General features: G+C 45.1%; 1 protein-coding gene across 1 annotated transcript; it reads left to right on the forward strand.

The window, feature by feature from the left end:
• The first annotated feature begins 3,773 nt into the window (after positions 1-3,773).
• NT5C1B (5'-nucleotidase, cytosolic IB) lies at positions 3,774-16,196 on the forward strand. The gene is made up of 6 exons (XM_005293072.4): positions 3,774-4,217; positions 4,832-4,999; positions 11,630-11,759; positions 12,683-12,805; positions 13,575-13,759; positions 15,249-16,196. The coding sequence occupies exons 1-6, from the start codon at positions 4,059-4,061 to the stop codon at positions 15,609-15,611; spliced, it is 1,128 nt and encodes a 375-aa protein (XP_005293129.2). The 5' UTR covers positions 3,774-4,058; the 3' UTR covers positions 15,612-16,196.
• Positions 16,197-16,304: the final 108 nt, after the last annotated feature.

Here is a 16,304-nt window from a genome sequence, read left to right on the forward strand (position 1 = left end):
TATACACAAGTTAAGAGGGAAGGTACTGTACATCTGGGGTCCAGCTTGAGTTATGAGGGATTACAGGTATCAGTTACAAGGATCACGAGATACATACATATCACATAACCAGCATAGACCCAGATTGGGGGTGCAGGGATTTTGATCTTAACCTTCTTGTTAGGCAGAGACACCTAATGAGTTGATGGAAAACAGTTTCAACCAAGGATCAGTATCAAAAAGCAGGAGACCTCTCTTTCTGTCCTGTCAGTGGTGACAGACTGTGAAATACACGTGATTTTTTTTTAACAGCACATTCACAGGGTATGTCTACACTGCAATGTAAGCCCAAGGTTAGTGGGACTGGAGTCAGCTGACCTGTGTTAGGGAACCCTGGGATAGAGTGTCCACATTATATTGTAACCATAAGTTAAGACTCTTCTAAACCATGCTCGAACCTAGAGCTCTGGTATCCACACTGCAGTGTGCAGACATAAGTCAAAATAACCACATCCCAGAGTCCCTAGCACTCCCACCCCCAAAATGTGGCCGCTCTAGCCCTAGGACCGGGATGAACTGTGGGAAAACTTTACTGCCAACACATTACCAGGAAGCAAGTCAATTTGCAAAAGGCTTGATCAGTTCACTCTCCCTTGCAAACCCAGAAGGCTCTCTGATAGTGTGCTTGCAGATCAATAATCAGAAGGGAATGTGTTAATGCTGACCTAATCTGCTGCCATTCGCAAAGTGGGGGTGCCTTCTGTTTTCAATAGAGCAGATTACAGATTGTTGGGTGAGAGGAAGCTATCCCATGGAATTGTGGGATACTTCTGGCTGACTCCTGGGACCCAAGTCAAGTGGGGCTGCGTCTACAGTGCAAAGCAACAGGACTCGGGCCCTGGGTACTGGCTTAACTCAAGCTTGGACCCTCCAGCCCTGCAGGTTCCTGGGACCCTGGGTCTGAGCCCTGGTTTAACGCAATTGTAGCATAGACATAAGAGGGGTTAGGTTTGAGACCAGGTTCAAGCATGGGCTTACATTGCAATGTAGACAGACCCACAAAGGCTCCAGCTCTTTTTTTAGCAGAGAACCCTAGTACAAACATTGCAGGTAAACTGGGAAATTAACTTCTATTAACTTCTGGCTGAGAAACCACCAAAGGAGTTGAATTTTGGATTCTTTCCTGTTCTTGGATTCCCCAAGAGACTTGATGCAGTGAGAAATAACCCATTCCTCCTCAACAGAACTCTAAGGGCACCATTAAATATTTCAGATGACAGCACTGAATTTGCATTTTGAAGGTCATGGCTTGATGTGTAAGGCCCTGAAGCCAGACCACTTTAGTGGTAGGACCCAGGATCACTGACTCAGGCAACAGAGTTGAAATTGTTGACATTTTCTGGTAACTTGAAAAGGGTAAAAGGGATCTTCATAACTAACTGACTGAATAAACCATAAAAAGTGGGTGTGATAAATTCTGATTTTACTTGTGAGAATAGCAATACAAAACGTTGCATTGAGGGGTCAAAATAGAAGAAAAAAGTAGTGGAACTCAAAAGCTCCACCAACTGGTTTATATTTCAATGTAAGCTTACACGTTGGCGCAGAAGATGGCAGCTACCACAAAAAAGCTCTAGCTCATTGTAGTGTATAGGAATAGAGTAACAATAAATAATAATACCTAGTTTTTATGCAGCACTTTTTCATCAGTAAATCGCAAAGTGCTTTACAAAGGAGGTCAGTATCACTATTTTACAGAGGGGGAAACTGAGGTATAGTTTCCAAGGCCATCCAGCAGGCCAATGGCAGAGCCAGCAATAGAACCCAGGTCTCCTGACTCCCAGTCTAATGAACAATCCCAGGGGTGGGCAAACTACGGCGTGCAGGCCACATCCAGCCCGTGGGACCATCCTGCCTGACCCCCAAGCTCCTGGCCCAGGAGGCTAGCCCCCAGCCCCTCCCCTGCTATTCCCCCTCCCCCACAGCCTCAGCTTGCTCACTTCGGCCTAGTCTTCACTTACCGGCTGGTCCGGCGGCACGCCATCGATGTTCTGGGATCGATTTATCGCGTCTGGTTAAGACGCGATAAATCGATCCCGGATCGATCCCGGAAGTGCTCACAGTCGGCACCGGTACTCCAGCTCGCCGAGAGGAGTACGCGGCATCGACGGGGGGAGACTTCCTGCCGCGTCTGGACCGCGGTAAGTTCGGACTAAGGTACTTCGAATTCAGCTACGTTATTAACGTAGCTGAATTTGCGTACCTTAGTCCGATTTGGGGACTTAGTGGGGACCAGGCCTTCGTCACCGGTGCAATGCTGTGGGCAGCGGGGCTGTGAGCTCCTGGGGCAGCGCAGCTGCAGAGCCCGGCCTGACCCAGTGCTCTGTGCTGTGTGGTGGTGGCAACGGCGTGGCCGGCTCCAGACGGGCGGCACGGCTGTAGCACCGCCAGCCGCCGGTGCTCCAGGCAGCGCGGTAAGGGGGCAGTGAGCAGGGGGGGTTGGATAGAGGGCAGGGGAGTTCGGGGTGGTGGTCAGGGAGCGGGGGTGTGGATAGTGGTCGGGGGTAAAACAGGGGGTTGAATGGGGGGCAGGGGTTCGGGAAGGCAGTCAGGAAGGAGGGGGGGTTGGATGGGGCAGCAGGGGGCAGTCAGGGGACAGGGAGAAGGGGGGGTTGGATGGGGCAGAGGTCTCGGGGGGGGCAGTCAGGAATGAGAGGAGGGGTTGGATGGGGCAGGAGTCCCGGGAGGGATGCGGGAGCAGATAGGAGGTAGGGGCCGGGCCACGACCCCCTCCCCGAACCGGCCCTCCATAAAATTTACGAAACCCGATGCGGCCCTCAGGCCAAAAAGTTTGCCCACCCCTGCACTATGCATTAAGCAACATTGCTTGCCTTTAAATAGTTCTCAAGCCCTCCAGTGGTGTTCACTTTGTTCTGTGTTTTAGAGCCACCCAGACCCCAGCCAAAGCAGTATTTGTGACTAGGCCTTAAATGTTGTGTATATTTAATGAATAGTTATTTGGACCCCACTGTTCACTCACTGAACCACTTAAAGCCAGCCACTTTTGACCGGTGGACACATCATTGTTCTTTTGCTAATATTCTAGTGAGAAATCCTTCAGATTTTTCTGCTGCAGTTAATGTTAAAGCAGTTAAACTGTTGTGCAAGTAATAAGTCTCTAATCCTGTTGATAAAATCAGTGCCTGAAGCCATAACATAATATGAAATGGCTGTCAATATTAAGACTGGAGACATTAAGGTGAACAGCAGTTACTTAGTGTCCAAGCTGGAAGGGCCAGGTCATATAATTTTTTCCATATTCCAAATTCTTCATTGTTCTCCTTAACAACAAGCTCAAATAAACACCAGCAGCCTAGCAGCTACAGTCATTAAGCAGTGCATATATGTTGAAATAATATTTCTGTAAGGAAACAGATTTCAAATTATGAAAGGGAATTTCCTTTGATCCATCCACTCCCCCTTTTTTAAGTTACTAATAATACTTTTTACTTCCTAGTATTTAGGGCCTGATCCCAAACCCACTGACTTCTGGGCTTTGGGCCAGACCCCCCCCCCAAGCTGTTTGTAGCTGAGGGGGGGGTTGCAGCCCAGTTCGTTCCCCCTAGGCTGTGTGTAACTGTGTGTGGGGGGGTCTGTTGCAGCCTTGACCCCTGCCCCCCGACTGTGCCTATCTGTCTGTGTGGGGGGGTAGCTCTGGCCTCCGATCCCCCCAGGTTGTGTGTATCTGTCCGGGGGTGGGGATGCAGCCCCGGTCCTCCGCCCCTTCCCGCAGGCTGTAGGGCTTGGTCGGGGGTTTGCGGCCCTGGATGGCGGGCAGCAGTCCCGGCGCTGGCGGCAGGCGGAAGGGCTGTGGCTGGCTGGGCGCGGCACAGCGAGCCCCGGGCAGGGCAGAGCCCGGCCCGTCATCACTTCCCCACGGCTGCAGCGGCGGGGCGGGGATGCCCAGAGGCGGCTGGTGCGCTCCGCGCTGACCTCGGTCCCGCTGTGTCGGTGTCGCTGCAGAGATCCTCCTCCTCCCCCGCGCCGCCCGGCTGCAGCAGCGGGCACCAGCCGCCACCATGAGCTCCTGCAGCTCGGACAAGTCCCAGAGCAGCTCGGCCTGCAACACCCCGCTCACCACGGCGCAGCAGCAGGCGGCGGCGGTCGGCGCCGAGCAAGACTGGGCAGCGGCCAAGGCTTTCTACGACAACCTGGTCTCCACCAAGAGACCCCGACCGGTGAGTGCAGCCGGCGGCAGCACGGAGTAGGCGTGGGGGAGGGAGGACAGCTCTCCGGGGCTCATAGCTGTGTGTGCTTCCTTCCTCTTCTCTCTGATACGTGCCCTGTCTGCCTCCCTCTGCCGATCCTTCCCATCCAACCTCCGGGCCTGGCTTCCCCGTGGTGCCACCCCCTCCCCTGGTGCTACTCCTATCTTTTCCTCCCTGGGTCACTGGGTGCCATCCCCACCCTCTCCTTCCTGGGTACCTCACCCTGCAACACCTAGGCTGTCCTCCCCACGTGCCACACTATCCTCTCCTCTCTGGGTGCCATCCTCCTCCCTGTGTGTCACCCCCATCCTCTCCTCCCTGGGTGCCATCCTCCTCCCTGTGTGTCACCCCCATCCTCTCCTCCCTGAGTGCCATCCTCCTTGCCGTGTGTCACCCCCATCCTCTCCTCCCTGGGTGCCATCCTCCTCCCCGTGTGTCACCCCCATCCTTTCCTCCCGGGTGCCATCCTGTGTGCCACCCACCTCCATCTCCTCCCCCTTTCCTCCCTGTGTGTCACCTTCCCCCCATCTCTCTCTCCTCTCCCCCCCCCCATCTGCCCTCTCTCACCATTCCGTTGTCTACAGCCTAAGCCCCAAAATGCCACCACTGTGGCAGTCTCCTCCCGGGCTCTCTTTGACATGGTGAAAGACAGGAAAATCTACGAAGAGGAAGGGGTGGAAACCTATGTCAAGTACCAGGAGGAAAATGAGAACGTCCCCCTGAAGCCCGGGCCAGCTTTCTATTTTGTCAAGGTAAGACACTCCGTTTAAAAGTTCAGCTAAGCTTTCTGTTCCACAAACAGCCTTCCCCAGAGTTTCCTGCCTGCCTCCACCCTTCCCCAGAGCCAGAGTGGTTGGTAAATACATCCATTTACATAATCATGCAGCCAGCAGTCTTTTCTCACATAAGAATACACTAAACATGGCTCCTAGGTTTGTGTGCTGGAAGGGGAACTACTCCGGGATGTCACGCCAGGGAGGATGCTGAAAGCTCAAGTCCAAATTTGGGGAAGAGGAGGAGTCTTCTACTGAGCACAGTGAGGCTGCTGGGAAATGGTTTCAGGCTTAGTGGCCTGTTTGCATTGATTGAGTAATCTCAATTTGCTCTATCTCCCGACTGAAATAAATTAGAATAATTTTACTCTCCTCCCCTCCCTGAGTCAGTAAAGATACAAGCCTGTGTAAGATCACGTAGTATTTCCTACTGAAAAATTGGCACAGTTTAGATGGAGAAAGTTAATAGCCTCTTGCCAATCTAAAGATTAAAGAATGGTTACATACACAAGGTGTGGTTAGGAGGATAGACTCAATGCCTAGTAGAGTCATGCTACAGACAGAAAGTTCATTTCCTTTTAAAGCATTGTCAGATAATTTAGGCCCCAGATAAACCAGGGGCATAGCTACAGGTGGACCTGGGTAGGACGCAGCCCACCCACTTAGCATCCAGGCCCACCCCCAGCCCTGGTTCTGCTCAGGCCCCAGTGCTAGCCCTGCCCAGACCTGCAAGACACTGCATGCCGGGTGCACACACACACAGCTCGACCGGAGGGGGTGGGACAGCAGTAACACAGCAGCGGAGCGCTTGATGAGTGCACCGCGCATGCTGCAGCAGGAGGAGGGCGACCCACCCGCCGAGCAGCAGCGAGCATCAAAAAACATAGGCCTGCTGCCTCAGGGTGCCAGGCCTGATGTGGGGCAGTGCGACGGGGATGGGTGCCAGGAGCCATGTACACTGGAGAGCGGCATCTCCTTCCGGAGCTGGGTGCATGCATGGGGCCCCAGAGGGCCCCTGGCCAGAGCATCCATCATCCCCCACAAGGCCAGCTGGACTGGTGGGGTTGGGCGGAGGCGGGCCTCCCGATCCCTCCTGCCCCTCCATCATTGCCAGCCTACCCAAAGTCGGAGCCCATCCAAATGTTCCATGCTAGCTACGCCACTGCCCCAAACTTGTATGGGTTTTAATTAGTTATAAAACCAAATCTTAAGATCTTTACTCAGTGTGGAATGACCTAAGTTGAGGATATTGACACCCTATCAAGGAAGATAGTAGCTGAAATAAATGGTCAAAAGGTGAAAGATCCTGTGATTGATATCAAAGCATCTCAGAAAATAACATCCACTATTGTGAGACTGCAGATAGGCCACATTGCAGAAGTCAGAATCAACAGAGATGGGAGCAAGATGTATCTATTTTGGAAGACGATTAAAAAAAAAACTAGATAAATTCATGGATTAATTCATTAAATTATTCATGGTCCATCAATAGCTATTAGCCAGGATGGGCAGGGATGGTGTCCCTAGCCTCTGTTTGCCAGAAGCTGAGAATGGGCGACAGGAGATGGATCACTTGATTACCTGTTCTGTTCATTCCCTTTGGGGCACCTGGCATTGGCCACTGTCGGAAGACAGGATACTGGGCTAGATGGACGTTCAGTCTGACCCAGTATGGCCGTTCTTATGTTCTTAAGATGTACCAGGAGCAGGCTTAAATACTTGCCCATGCTTTTGAATGTAATATTATAAGGAAAGTGAAGCTTTTCAGATTGGATCAAGCCCTACATAGGACCCTGTACAAGTTGCTAAATTAATTCTTTAACTTCATGGCCTGATACAACACTTGTCCCACGATAAAACAACACCTCAGTTTTTACTCTGTTCACTCACTTCAGTTAGAATTTGCCTGACTAACGATGTGGGTTCAAGATTAATAGAATTCCTTGGACTATTTAAAAATAAAAACATTTATGACTGGTTTCAAACATTGCTGGTGCAACAAGAACAAGGCAAAGAAACTGACTCTGATTCAGGGGCCTATATGCAGGAGTGAAACTGACAATTTTGTTTTCATTGTGTGAGCTAAGAGATACACCAAAGGTAAACAGCCCTAAATGATGTAGAGTAAACTATATTTAAAATATTCTTTCATCTTTGCTTATTTAAATGTTTCTAATAAACACAGACTTCAGCAGGGTTGCTTGAGTGTTATAGAGGAGAGAATTTGGTCCAAAGTGTTCATTTTAGTTCTTCAGGGAATTGTCACCTCGCAGGCCTCACCAAAACAGTTTTTGAGAAGATTACTGGATTGTCGGTAATTAAATAGACTAGCTGGGAGGAAGAGTCTATGACATAGCACTTCCATGTGGATTTAAAATAGACCCTTAACTTTAATTGTTGTAAGACTTGCCTCAGAAAGGCTATGAGTAGCTAAACATTTTTTACCACTTATGATCAAGTTATGGGTGTGCTGAGTGGAGGGGAAAAAAAAAATAGGTGCCAGCCATGATGCGATTACCTGTGATCTTCTAAGTACAATAGGGAGAACAGCCACCAGCAGCACTCAGCACCTTATCAAGGGTGTGTCTGGACAGGATGCAAGCAGGGCAATGAAAACACCCCTCCTATACACTACACCATTTTACAAGTATAGTAACTACTCTATATGGGTACGAGCATGCTTCCACTAACCTCCACAAGCAGAATGTGCTTTCAAAAGAGCCTAAGAGTTAGATACCCAGTTCCCAATGAATTTCAATAGGATTTGACTGCCCCACTCCCGTAGGCTTATTTGAAAATCCTAGTTTTTAGGTAGTGTACCTTCCCACTCATTCCAGTGCAGTTCAGGCTGTTAGAGCCATAAAATAGGCTCTTTAGATTTAATAATTTGAGCACTAATTATATTTTTTTTAAGGACAATTGGATTGGAATGTGCTCACAATATTTTTTTAAATATTAAACCATAACATACTATATACGTGTTTGGTTGGGTGATATGGGATTGTTTACTCCAGGTGTCAGTCTCTGAAGCCAGAAGGGGCCATTGGATCATCTAGTCACTAGTCTGACCTCCTGCATCACACATAGGCCACTAAATTTCAAGTCTGATGAGGGATTATTTTCTACTTAGATGCAGAAATGAATAGTTCTTAAATAGCATCTCTGTATACAGACCCCTTTAAGGGAAAGCTTTAATATGTTGTTATTTTAATTTGTTGTTTGTATTACTGTAGCACCCAGGAGGCCTAGTCATACCAGAACCCCATTGTGCTAGGCACTGTACAAACTGAACAAGAAGACCTTGCCCCAAAGAGATTAATGTAGAACAACAGTCAAGGTTTGCTGACTTTTCTAGCCTAAAACCTTGAGTTTCTTACTAAAAAATCAATTAAGCTTTCAAGTCCACAAAAATAACTTTTCCAGGTGAACAGTATTACCTGCTACTTCGGAAGGGATTTCTGTTTACCTTCAGATTGGACTTTTGGGGCCAAATCATCAGATGTTGTGAATCAACATAACTCCATTGAAATGAGTGGAATCTAGGGCCAGGTCTACACTACCCCCCTAATTCGAACTAAGGTACGCAACTTCAGCTACGTGAATAACGTAGCTGAAGTTCGAAGTACCTTAGTTCGAACTTACCTTGGTCCACACTCGGCAGGCAGGCTCCCCCGTCGACTCCGCGGTACTCCTCTCGCCGAGCTGGAGTACCGCAGTCGACGGCGAGCACTTCCGGGTTCGACTTATCGCGTCCAGACTAGACGCGATAAGTCGAACCCAGAAGTTCGATTGCCAGCCGCCGAACTAGCGGGTAAGTGTAGCCAAGGCCTAGCTGACTTACACCAACTGATGATCTGGCCATGGTGGGTTTGCTTTGTTTACAATTTCTTTAAATTTCAAGAAAGTTGCAGTAAAAATAAGTGTGATCAACACAGTCACTTATTGTCTAAATAATAAGTTAGACACTAATTTTATAACTTGCTGCATCCACAAGGTGCTTGGGAGTGTGTACCAGATAATGAAAAAAATAAAAACATGATGAATTACAGAAGCCAATACACTAACATATCACCCTCTGCACTAAATGCATCCTCTTATCTGATATTTTAGATTTCAGAGTAGCAGCCGTGTTAGTCTGTATCCGTAAAAAGAAGAACAGGAGTACTTGTGGCACCTTAGAGACTAACAAATTTATTAGAGCATAAGCTTTCGTGGACTACAGCCCACTGTGAATATGCAGTGTTGTTGTAGCCATGTCAGTCCCAGGATATTAGAGAGACAAGGTGGGTGAGGTAATATCTTTTACTGGACGAACTTCTGTTGGTGTGAGAGATACGCTTTCAAACTACACAGAGCTCTTCTTCAGGTCTGGGAAAGGTACTGAGAATGACACAGCTAAATACAAGATCGAACAGATAGATAATTTAGTATAAGTAGTTAACACATATTGTAAGGGACCATTCAAGATGAAGTTAATACCCCTGTAATCATAGGACACAAAAGGCATTGGGGGTTACAGATTGTTGTAATAAGCCATAAATCCAGTGTCTTTATTAAGACCATGATTTTTAGTGTCTAGCAAAGTTATGAATTTCAGTTACCAGGCTTTTTTAAAAGTGTTGTGTAGGTTTCCTTTGAGGATGAGGACTGATAGGTCAGATATAGAGTGATTGCTTTGTGAAAAGTGTCCCACAAAGCGAAAGCGTGCTATTACCTCACTCACCTCGTCCCTTCAATAAATACCCAATGTACTGGAATATTACAGGCCCGTGGACACAAAGTGGGAAAGGGGACATAGGGAGTCTTATCCTTTCTCTATGAATAGGAGCTCTCTGTAGGTCTATAGATGGCTGTCATCTAGAGCTTTCCTAAGCATAGTCCACACAACAAGGCCAAGAATTTCAAAACTAAGTGCCTAAAGGTAGGCTATTAAGAGCACATTTAAGCACCTAAATAAGTGGTCTGGTTTTTAAAAGCACCATCTTGTTCCTTTATCTTTTCTGATACCTTAGGTCACTGGTTTTCAAACTTATTTGATCGGGCCCCCCTTCTTTGTATATGTAGTGTTTACACTCCCACCCCTCAAGAACATGTACCACCACCCAGCTCTGAAGGCAGCACCACGCCAGCAGCAGCACAGAAATAAGGGAGGCAACATGAAAAGTGATATTTGTCAATATCACTTTTCACAGCAGACTTAGCACCCCATTGCCACCCTTATTCCTCTGCTGCTGCTGCCACCCCAGGGCTGACAGCTGGAATCCCGCCGCCTCCAGGTGCACTTTTGGGGAACAGGGAAGGAAACCTGAGCCCAGGTTATCTCCCAGTGAGGGATTGAGGGGGAGAGGAGGAGACCCCAAGCCCGGGTGTCAGGGCCCTTCTGCACGAGCCCCAGCTACCCAGGGCTGACATAGCTCTTCAAAAAAAACCCCCAAAACCGCACACAGCTCTCACCTCCTTTGTCACATTGCTCTGCCTCCCTTGGAAGGCCTGCCCCATAGTTTGAGAACCACTGTCTAGGTTAATCAGGATCAATCCAACTCACTACCTGGATTGGGAACCTCCAAGGGAAATATCTACTGGATAAGGCAGGATTTAATGCTCATTATTTAGGGACAAATTGTCAATCCTGCCTTCCTAAATAGTGTCTGCACCAAACCTGCATTTGTAATCACATATATAAAGACACTTTATGCTTGCTTGTGAATTTTGCAGGAGCAATTTAGATGTTGAGTTTAAAAAGTGTCTCTCAATACCTGTATCCATTAATAAAATTTCATAAAGGATTACCAAAAAGTATTAAAAGGTACCATCTACAAACAGCTGTACAGGTCTGGAAAAAAATAATCTTTTGGCTCCTGGAGAAAACCCATTATCCAAAACCAGGAAAAACTCCAGTCGAATACAGATCAGAGTAAAACAAATGTACTTCAACCTTCAGAATCTAGAAAGATTAGATTCCACAGTTCATCTGAAAACTAACTAAAAGACCTTTGGTGGTGTACGGTACCTTTGCAGATTTATTTTATCTGATGATAGGTGCCTCAGGCTAGGTCTACACTACAGCGGGGGGTCGACCTAAGATACACAACTTCAGCTACGTGAATAGCGTAGCTGAAGTTGCATATTTTAGGTCGACTTACCTGGCTGTGAGGACGGCGGCAAGTCGACCGCTGCCGCACCGCCGTCGATTCCGCTGCCGCCTCTTGCCGCAGATTTCTGGAGTCGACGGCAGAGCGATCAGGGATCGATTTTATCGCGTCTTCACTAGACGCGATAAGTCGATCCCCAATAGAAACGATTGCTACCCGCCGATCTGGCGGGTAGTGAAGACATGCCCTCAGGTAAAAAGAACTTCATTATAAAGTTGAATTCTGTAACTTTCATCAAAAGAAAACTGCTTATTTGCTTCTCTTATAACAAGTCCAAGAAAATAGTTGCTGGGAGGTGAAGAAGAGAAATGAATAAAACAAGTTTGGCAAGTTTAAACTGCCAAACTGCTTTTCACATTCTTCTTCAAGGCAGGGCCCATGTGTATAACCAAAATTACTCTGATTGAGAGGACACATATGCAGCTTGTTTATGCACATCAATGTTTCTAACCTGCAGGCACTAGAACAGGTCAATGCCCGGCTTCGTGAGCTGTACCCTAATGATGAAGAGCTATTTGATATTGTTCTGATGACTAATAACCATGCCCAAGTGGGAGTGAGACTCATAAACAGCATCAATCACTATGGTAAGTAAAATAAATAACATTCTGTAGAGTTGCTTGCTGCCAGGCTGTAAACTGAAGCATTTTCAGTTTGCGTGCTCTGACCCTGGAATGGGCAGTTCCTTTGATACAGATACCCATTGCTAGGTGAATGATGTTTATTTGTGTGTGTCAGAACAAGTGAGAGTGTGTTAAACAGGATTTGGCCCAAAGCTCTAGGTTTAATTGTCAAGTCCGAATCTCAATTTCTCAGAAAAGGTCCTTGAATGTTTCTTTATTTTGTATTTTTCCCTCTAAACTTGCAATCACTGAGCTGTCTCAGAGGGATTTTGGGGGGGTGGGGGGATTCTTGGGGAATAAGAAACAATCAAACATTGTGGCCAAGTTAAACCTCTTAAAGTTGTTAAAAGTCAGACTACTACTGAATATGGACAAACTTCTTTAAAAGTTTAACATTAATTGAAAAATAAGATTCTTCTTGTAGGACTAGAGTGCCAGCTCCTCAGCTGATGTAAATTGGCGTCACTCCATTGACTCTGAATAGTCACTTTGTAAAACTGGAAGTTTTCAGAAGGACATAGAGGAAGTCCTTAGTTGAAGATCTGGCCACTATGCTCTCAAGATTCATGTTGTTAAGTTTCAGTCTTTCCAACGTGTGACTGCAAGAGTTGTCATACCAAAGTAGACCATGAGTGCATCTAAGCTGATATCCCAACTCCAGATGACCCCATGTTTCAGAGGAAGTGGGGAAAGTAGCTTTTGCTCAGTAAGGAATTGGGACGAATGTACATCAAGGACAGATCTTAACATTTCAGAAATTTTACTCTGTTCAGATAGTAACTGTATTTTGTTTGTGTTAGGACAAAAACACAGCAGGGTTGTACCTTGTCATATTTTTGTACCTTGTTTGTTTCTTCTGTATCTGAGATTTTCATGCCTGTTTTTAGGTTTATCGATTGAACGCTTCTGTATGACTGGTGGAGAAAGCCCTATTGGTTACCTAACAGCATATCTTACCAACTTATACCTTTCTGCTGACTCTGAAAAAGTCCAAGAAGCTATAGAAGCAGGTTTGGATTTGCTCTTACCTTGGTTTATTTCTCACTTAAGCCTATTATCACATGAACTCAATAATTACATGTATCTTTCCCACCGGAGATGGAAATATTTCAGTAAACATGGAGTCCAATATACAGTATATATGTAATATCAACTAGTCACTGGTTTTATTTGATTATTATCCTTCTGCTTGGATCTTGTTTCTTATAATGCCCCTTTTTGCCCCCTGCACTGTGTCAGTAATGCCAGCCTAACCAATCCTTTTCTTTATCTCTTGCTCCCAGTTTCATGTCTTCATCCATGCTGCCCCTCTCCCTTGCATGACCACCAGTGTACCAGTCCTCCTTCCTGTCTCACTCAAATTCCTCCTGATGTCACCTTTTCTCTGATGCCAAAAATTAGCCAACATCCAGTGGCTTCTGCACTGCAACATTAGAAAGAAGAGAGTGAACTTAAAATGAAAATAAATAAATAAAGCTAGAGTAAATATTGTCCTCAGAATTTTCCACTATTTCTTATCTTCAGTGTGACTTAGGGTCCAATCCTACAAACACTTATGACTGAAAGTAACTATGCATGAGAATAATCTCACTTAAATCAATGGGACTGCTTGCATATATAAAGTTACTCCTATGCAGAAATATATCCGGGGTCAGGGCCTTAGACTGTAAGTGCCTCTGGGCAGTAAAGTTTTGTACCCATTCTGTGTCTATGCTACTGCAATAACAATACTAGTGAGTCCACTGGAAACTGCTAACTGAGCTTCTGATGTGTTTTCAGGCATTGCATCTGCTACAATGTTCACTGCAAATAAAGACATACCTTACTGTGATAAGCAGCTGAGGGTGGCGTTTGATGGGGATGCTGTTCTCTTTTCTGACGAATCAGAGCAGATTGTCAAAGAGCATGGATTGGATAGATTTTTTGAACACGAACAGATGAATGAGAATAAGCCCCTTGCACAGGTATCTGCTTCTTGAACTGTTAAGACAACTTTGCTTTTTTATTGCTAAAATTGTAGTTGGTACTTTAATTTTGTTTGTCGTATGTGTACATTATTTTTCTCTTAAGTTTATACATTAATGTGTCTTGTTCTTCATGGATGTTTTATTTGTGAGTCAAAGAACCTTTTAATTGTAACATCAATTGCATTATACCTGCTTGGATTTCCTTTTTCACAGACAGTTATTAGAATGCACGTTTGATATTTAAGGGCCTGATCCTGCAGTCCTTACACAGGACTCCCATTTCATTGGGAATATTGCATGAGTAAGAACATGAGGTTCTTGTAGCTACCTCTAGAGGTATTTTCACTTAATCATCCCCTAGAGGCCCGATCCAATGTCCACTGAATTCATTGAAAAAGATGACTATTGATTTCAATGGACTTTGGGTCTGGTCCTAGGTGAGGTGAACATGGCAGCCTATATCCATTCATAGCAATCAGCCCCACCTCCAAACATACTACTCAGTATTTGTGATCCTTTGTTGCCCTCTGTGCATGTAACAGAATGCACATGTCTGGGCTTGGAATGTAATGTCCATTCATACTTTGTTCCACTTTTTATTGTCATATGGAATAGCTACTGTACATCTCTCAATAACATATTAATAAAGAGTTGGCATTTGTTTCAAATGCCAGAATGGTCCAAGTGTAATATTTATGTTCATTGTCAAACAGAATTATGATGTTTGTCCAGGAATGCAAACATGTTAGAATCAACTTAAACCAACTTTACTTTCATTTACACTGGTATAACTCAGAATAAGGGCCTGATCTTTGAAAGCAATGGAAATTGTAGGTACTCAGTGTATCAGAGTTTGACCCAAAATAGTTTTTGTTTTTAATTTTGCACCTCATCCTTCTGTCACTCAAACTGGTGTAAATCTGAGGGAACTCCACAGAAGTCACTTTAGTTACACGAGTGTAAAAAATCAGTATGAGAACAGAATCAGGTGTCGTTAAAAAGCAAAAGGTATGTTTTTCATTTCATGAACTCTGGACAGAAATTATTCCTGTATATTAGGGCTCTCCAGCCCCAGTCAGGGTCAGGACCCCTCTGAATTAGGCACTGTAGAGAAATCAGATTTACAAGATCCCTGCCCCAAAGATCATACAATCTAAGGAGACAGGCAACATACAAAGAGAGTAAGAGGGATGCACTGAAATATATAAAAATTATAATATACAAATATACTTTGTGGTGGGAGGGCATTCTATTATGCAAATAGGTATCCGTATTCAGCAACTGCCCCACACAGCCAAGCTGTCACTTGCTGGTTGGTTTTCTTTGTAGGCATTGTGTTGAGAAAGGATTCCAAAGAGGAGAAGGTAGTGGCCTTATGGATCATGGAAGGAGTTCTATATATAAAGGACAGCATGGAAGAAAGTACAGAGATGTTTGTGGGAGAAGTGGGTAAACATTAAACATGTTTCTGATATTTTATACCTAGGGTCCTTTGAAAGGTTTTCTGGAAGACTTAGGGAAGCTGCAGAAGAAATTTTATACAAAAGACGAACGATTAGATTGTCCTATAAGGACCTACCTCGTCACAGCTAGAAGCGCAGCAAGTTCTGGAGCCAGAGTGCTGAAGACTCTCCGTAGCTGGGGTTTGGAGATTGATGAGGCACTTTTCCTTGCAGGAGCTCCTAAAGGACCGATTTTGGTGAAAATACGGCCTCATATTTTCTTTGATGATCAGATGTTTCACATTGAAGGAGCACAACAACTGGGTACTATAGCAGCACATGTACCTTATGGCATTGGTCAGAAGTACAACAAATCCAAACCTAAAGATGACACTGTTAAAAAATAGCTTCCCTTTAACTTAGACAGCCTCTAACACATCAATAGTTAAGTCTGAAAACTCTACCTTTGTATATTATAAGGAATATGTTTAAGATTTGACCTCGGTAGCTAAATAAGTTTTAAAAGGAAATATTTTTAATATACGTTTTTTTAGATAGTACTCTTGAACACTTTTTGGTTTGGTTTGCTAGGTCTAGCACTGTCGTTTTTTAATATTAGGAAAAGTCTTGTATAGATTTTATAGTTTAAGCCATATTTTAAAGACATATATATATATATGTCTTTAAAATATATAAGTGTGTGACTTCTCTGAAAGTGTTGTAAATGGGTTATTTATAACGTGGATCATACTGCATAAAGAATATTTACAGGTTATTTTTGAAAAGACCAAAAATGTGGTGTGAGTATGTTTACCTATTCAGGGTCAGTTTGTTGAATATGTGCTCAGTGATTGTGTCATCATGAATCTTTGATCTGTATGGGTGATTTGTAATTCCAGTGGAAACTGTTAGTTTGTGTGGCCTTGTGTTTACAGGAACCCTTTATTTTTCTAAACTATTTTTCCTACTCGAATAAAGCTGACTTTGCAGAACATTGCCATTTTTCTGTGTTGGGGTGGGGTGGGCAGATTTTTTTTCCTCAACAAGGATCACTCAGAAGTTATGGCTCTTCTGAGGCCTATGTGAAATGAGTTTGGTGA

This window comes from Chrysemys picta, chromosome 3 (assembly GCF_011386835.1).
Source record: "Chrysemys picta bellii isolate R12L10 chromosome 3, ASM1138683v2, whole genome shotgun sequence".
NCBI lineage: Eukaryota > Metazoa > Chordata > Testudines > Emydidae > Chrysemys > Chrysemys picta.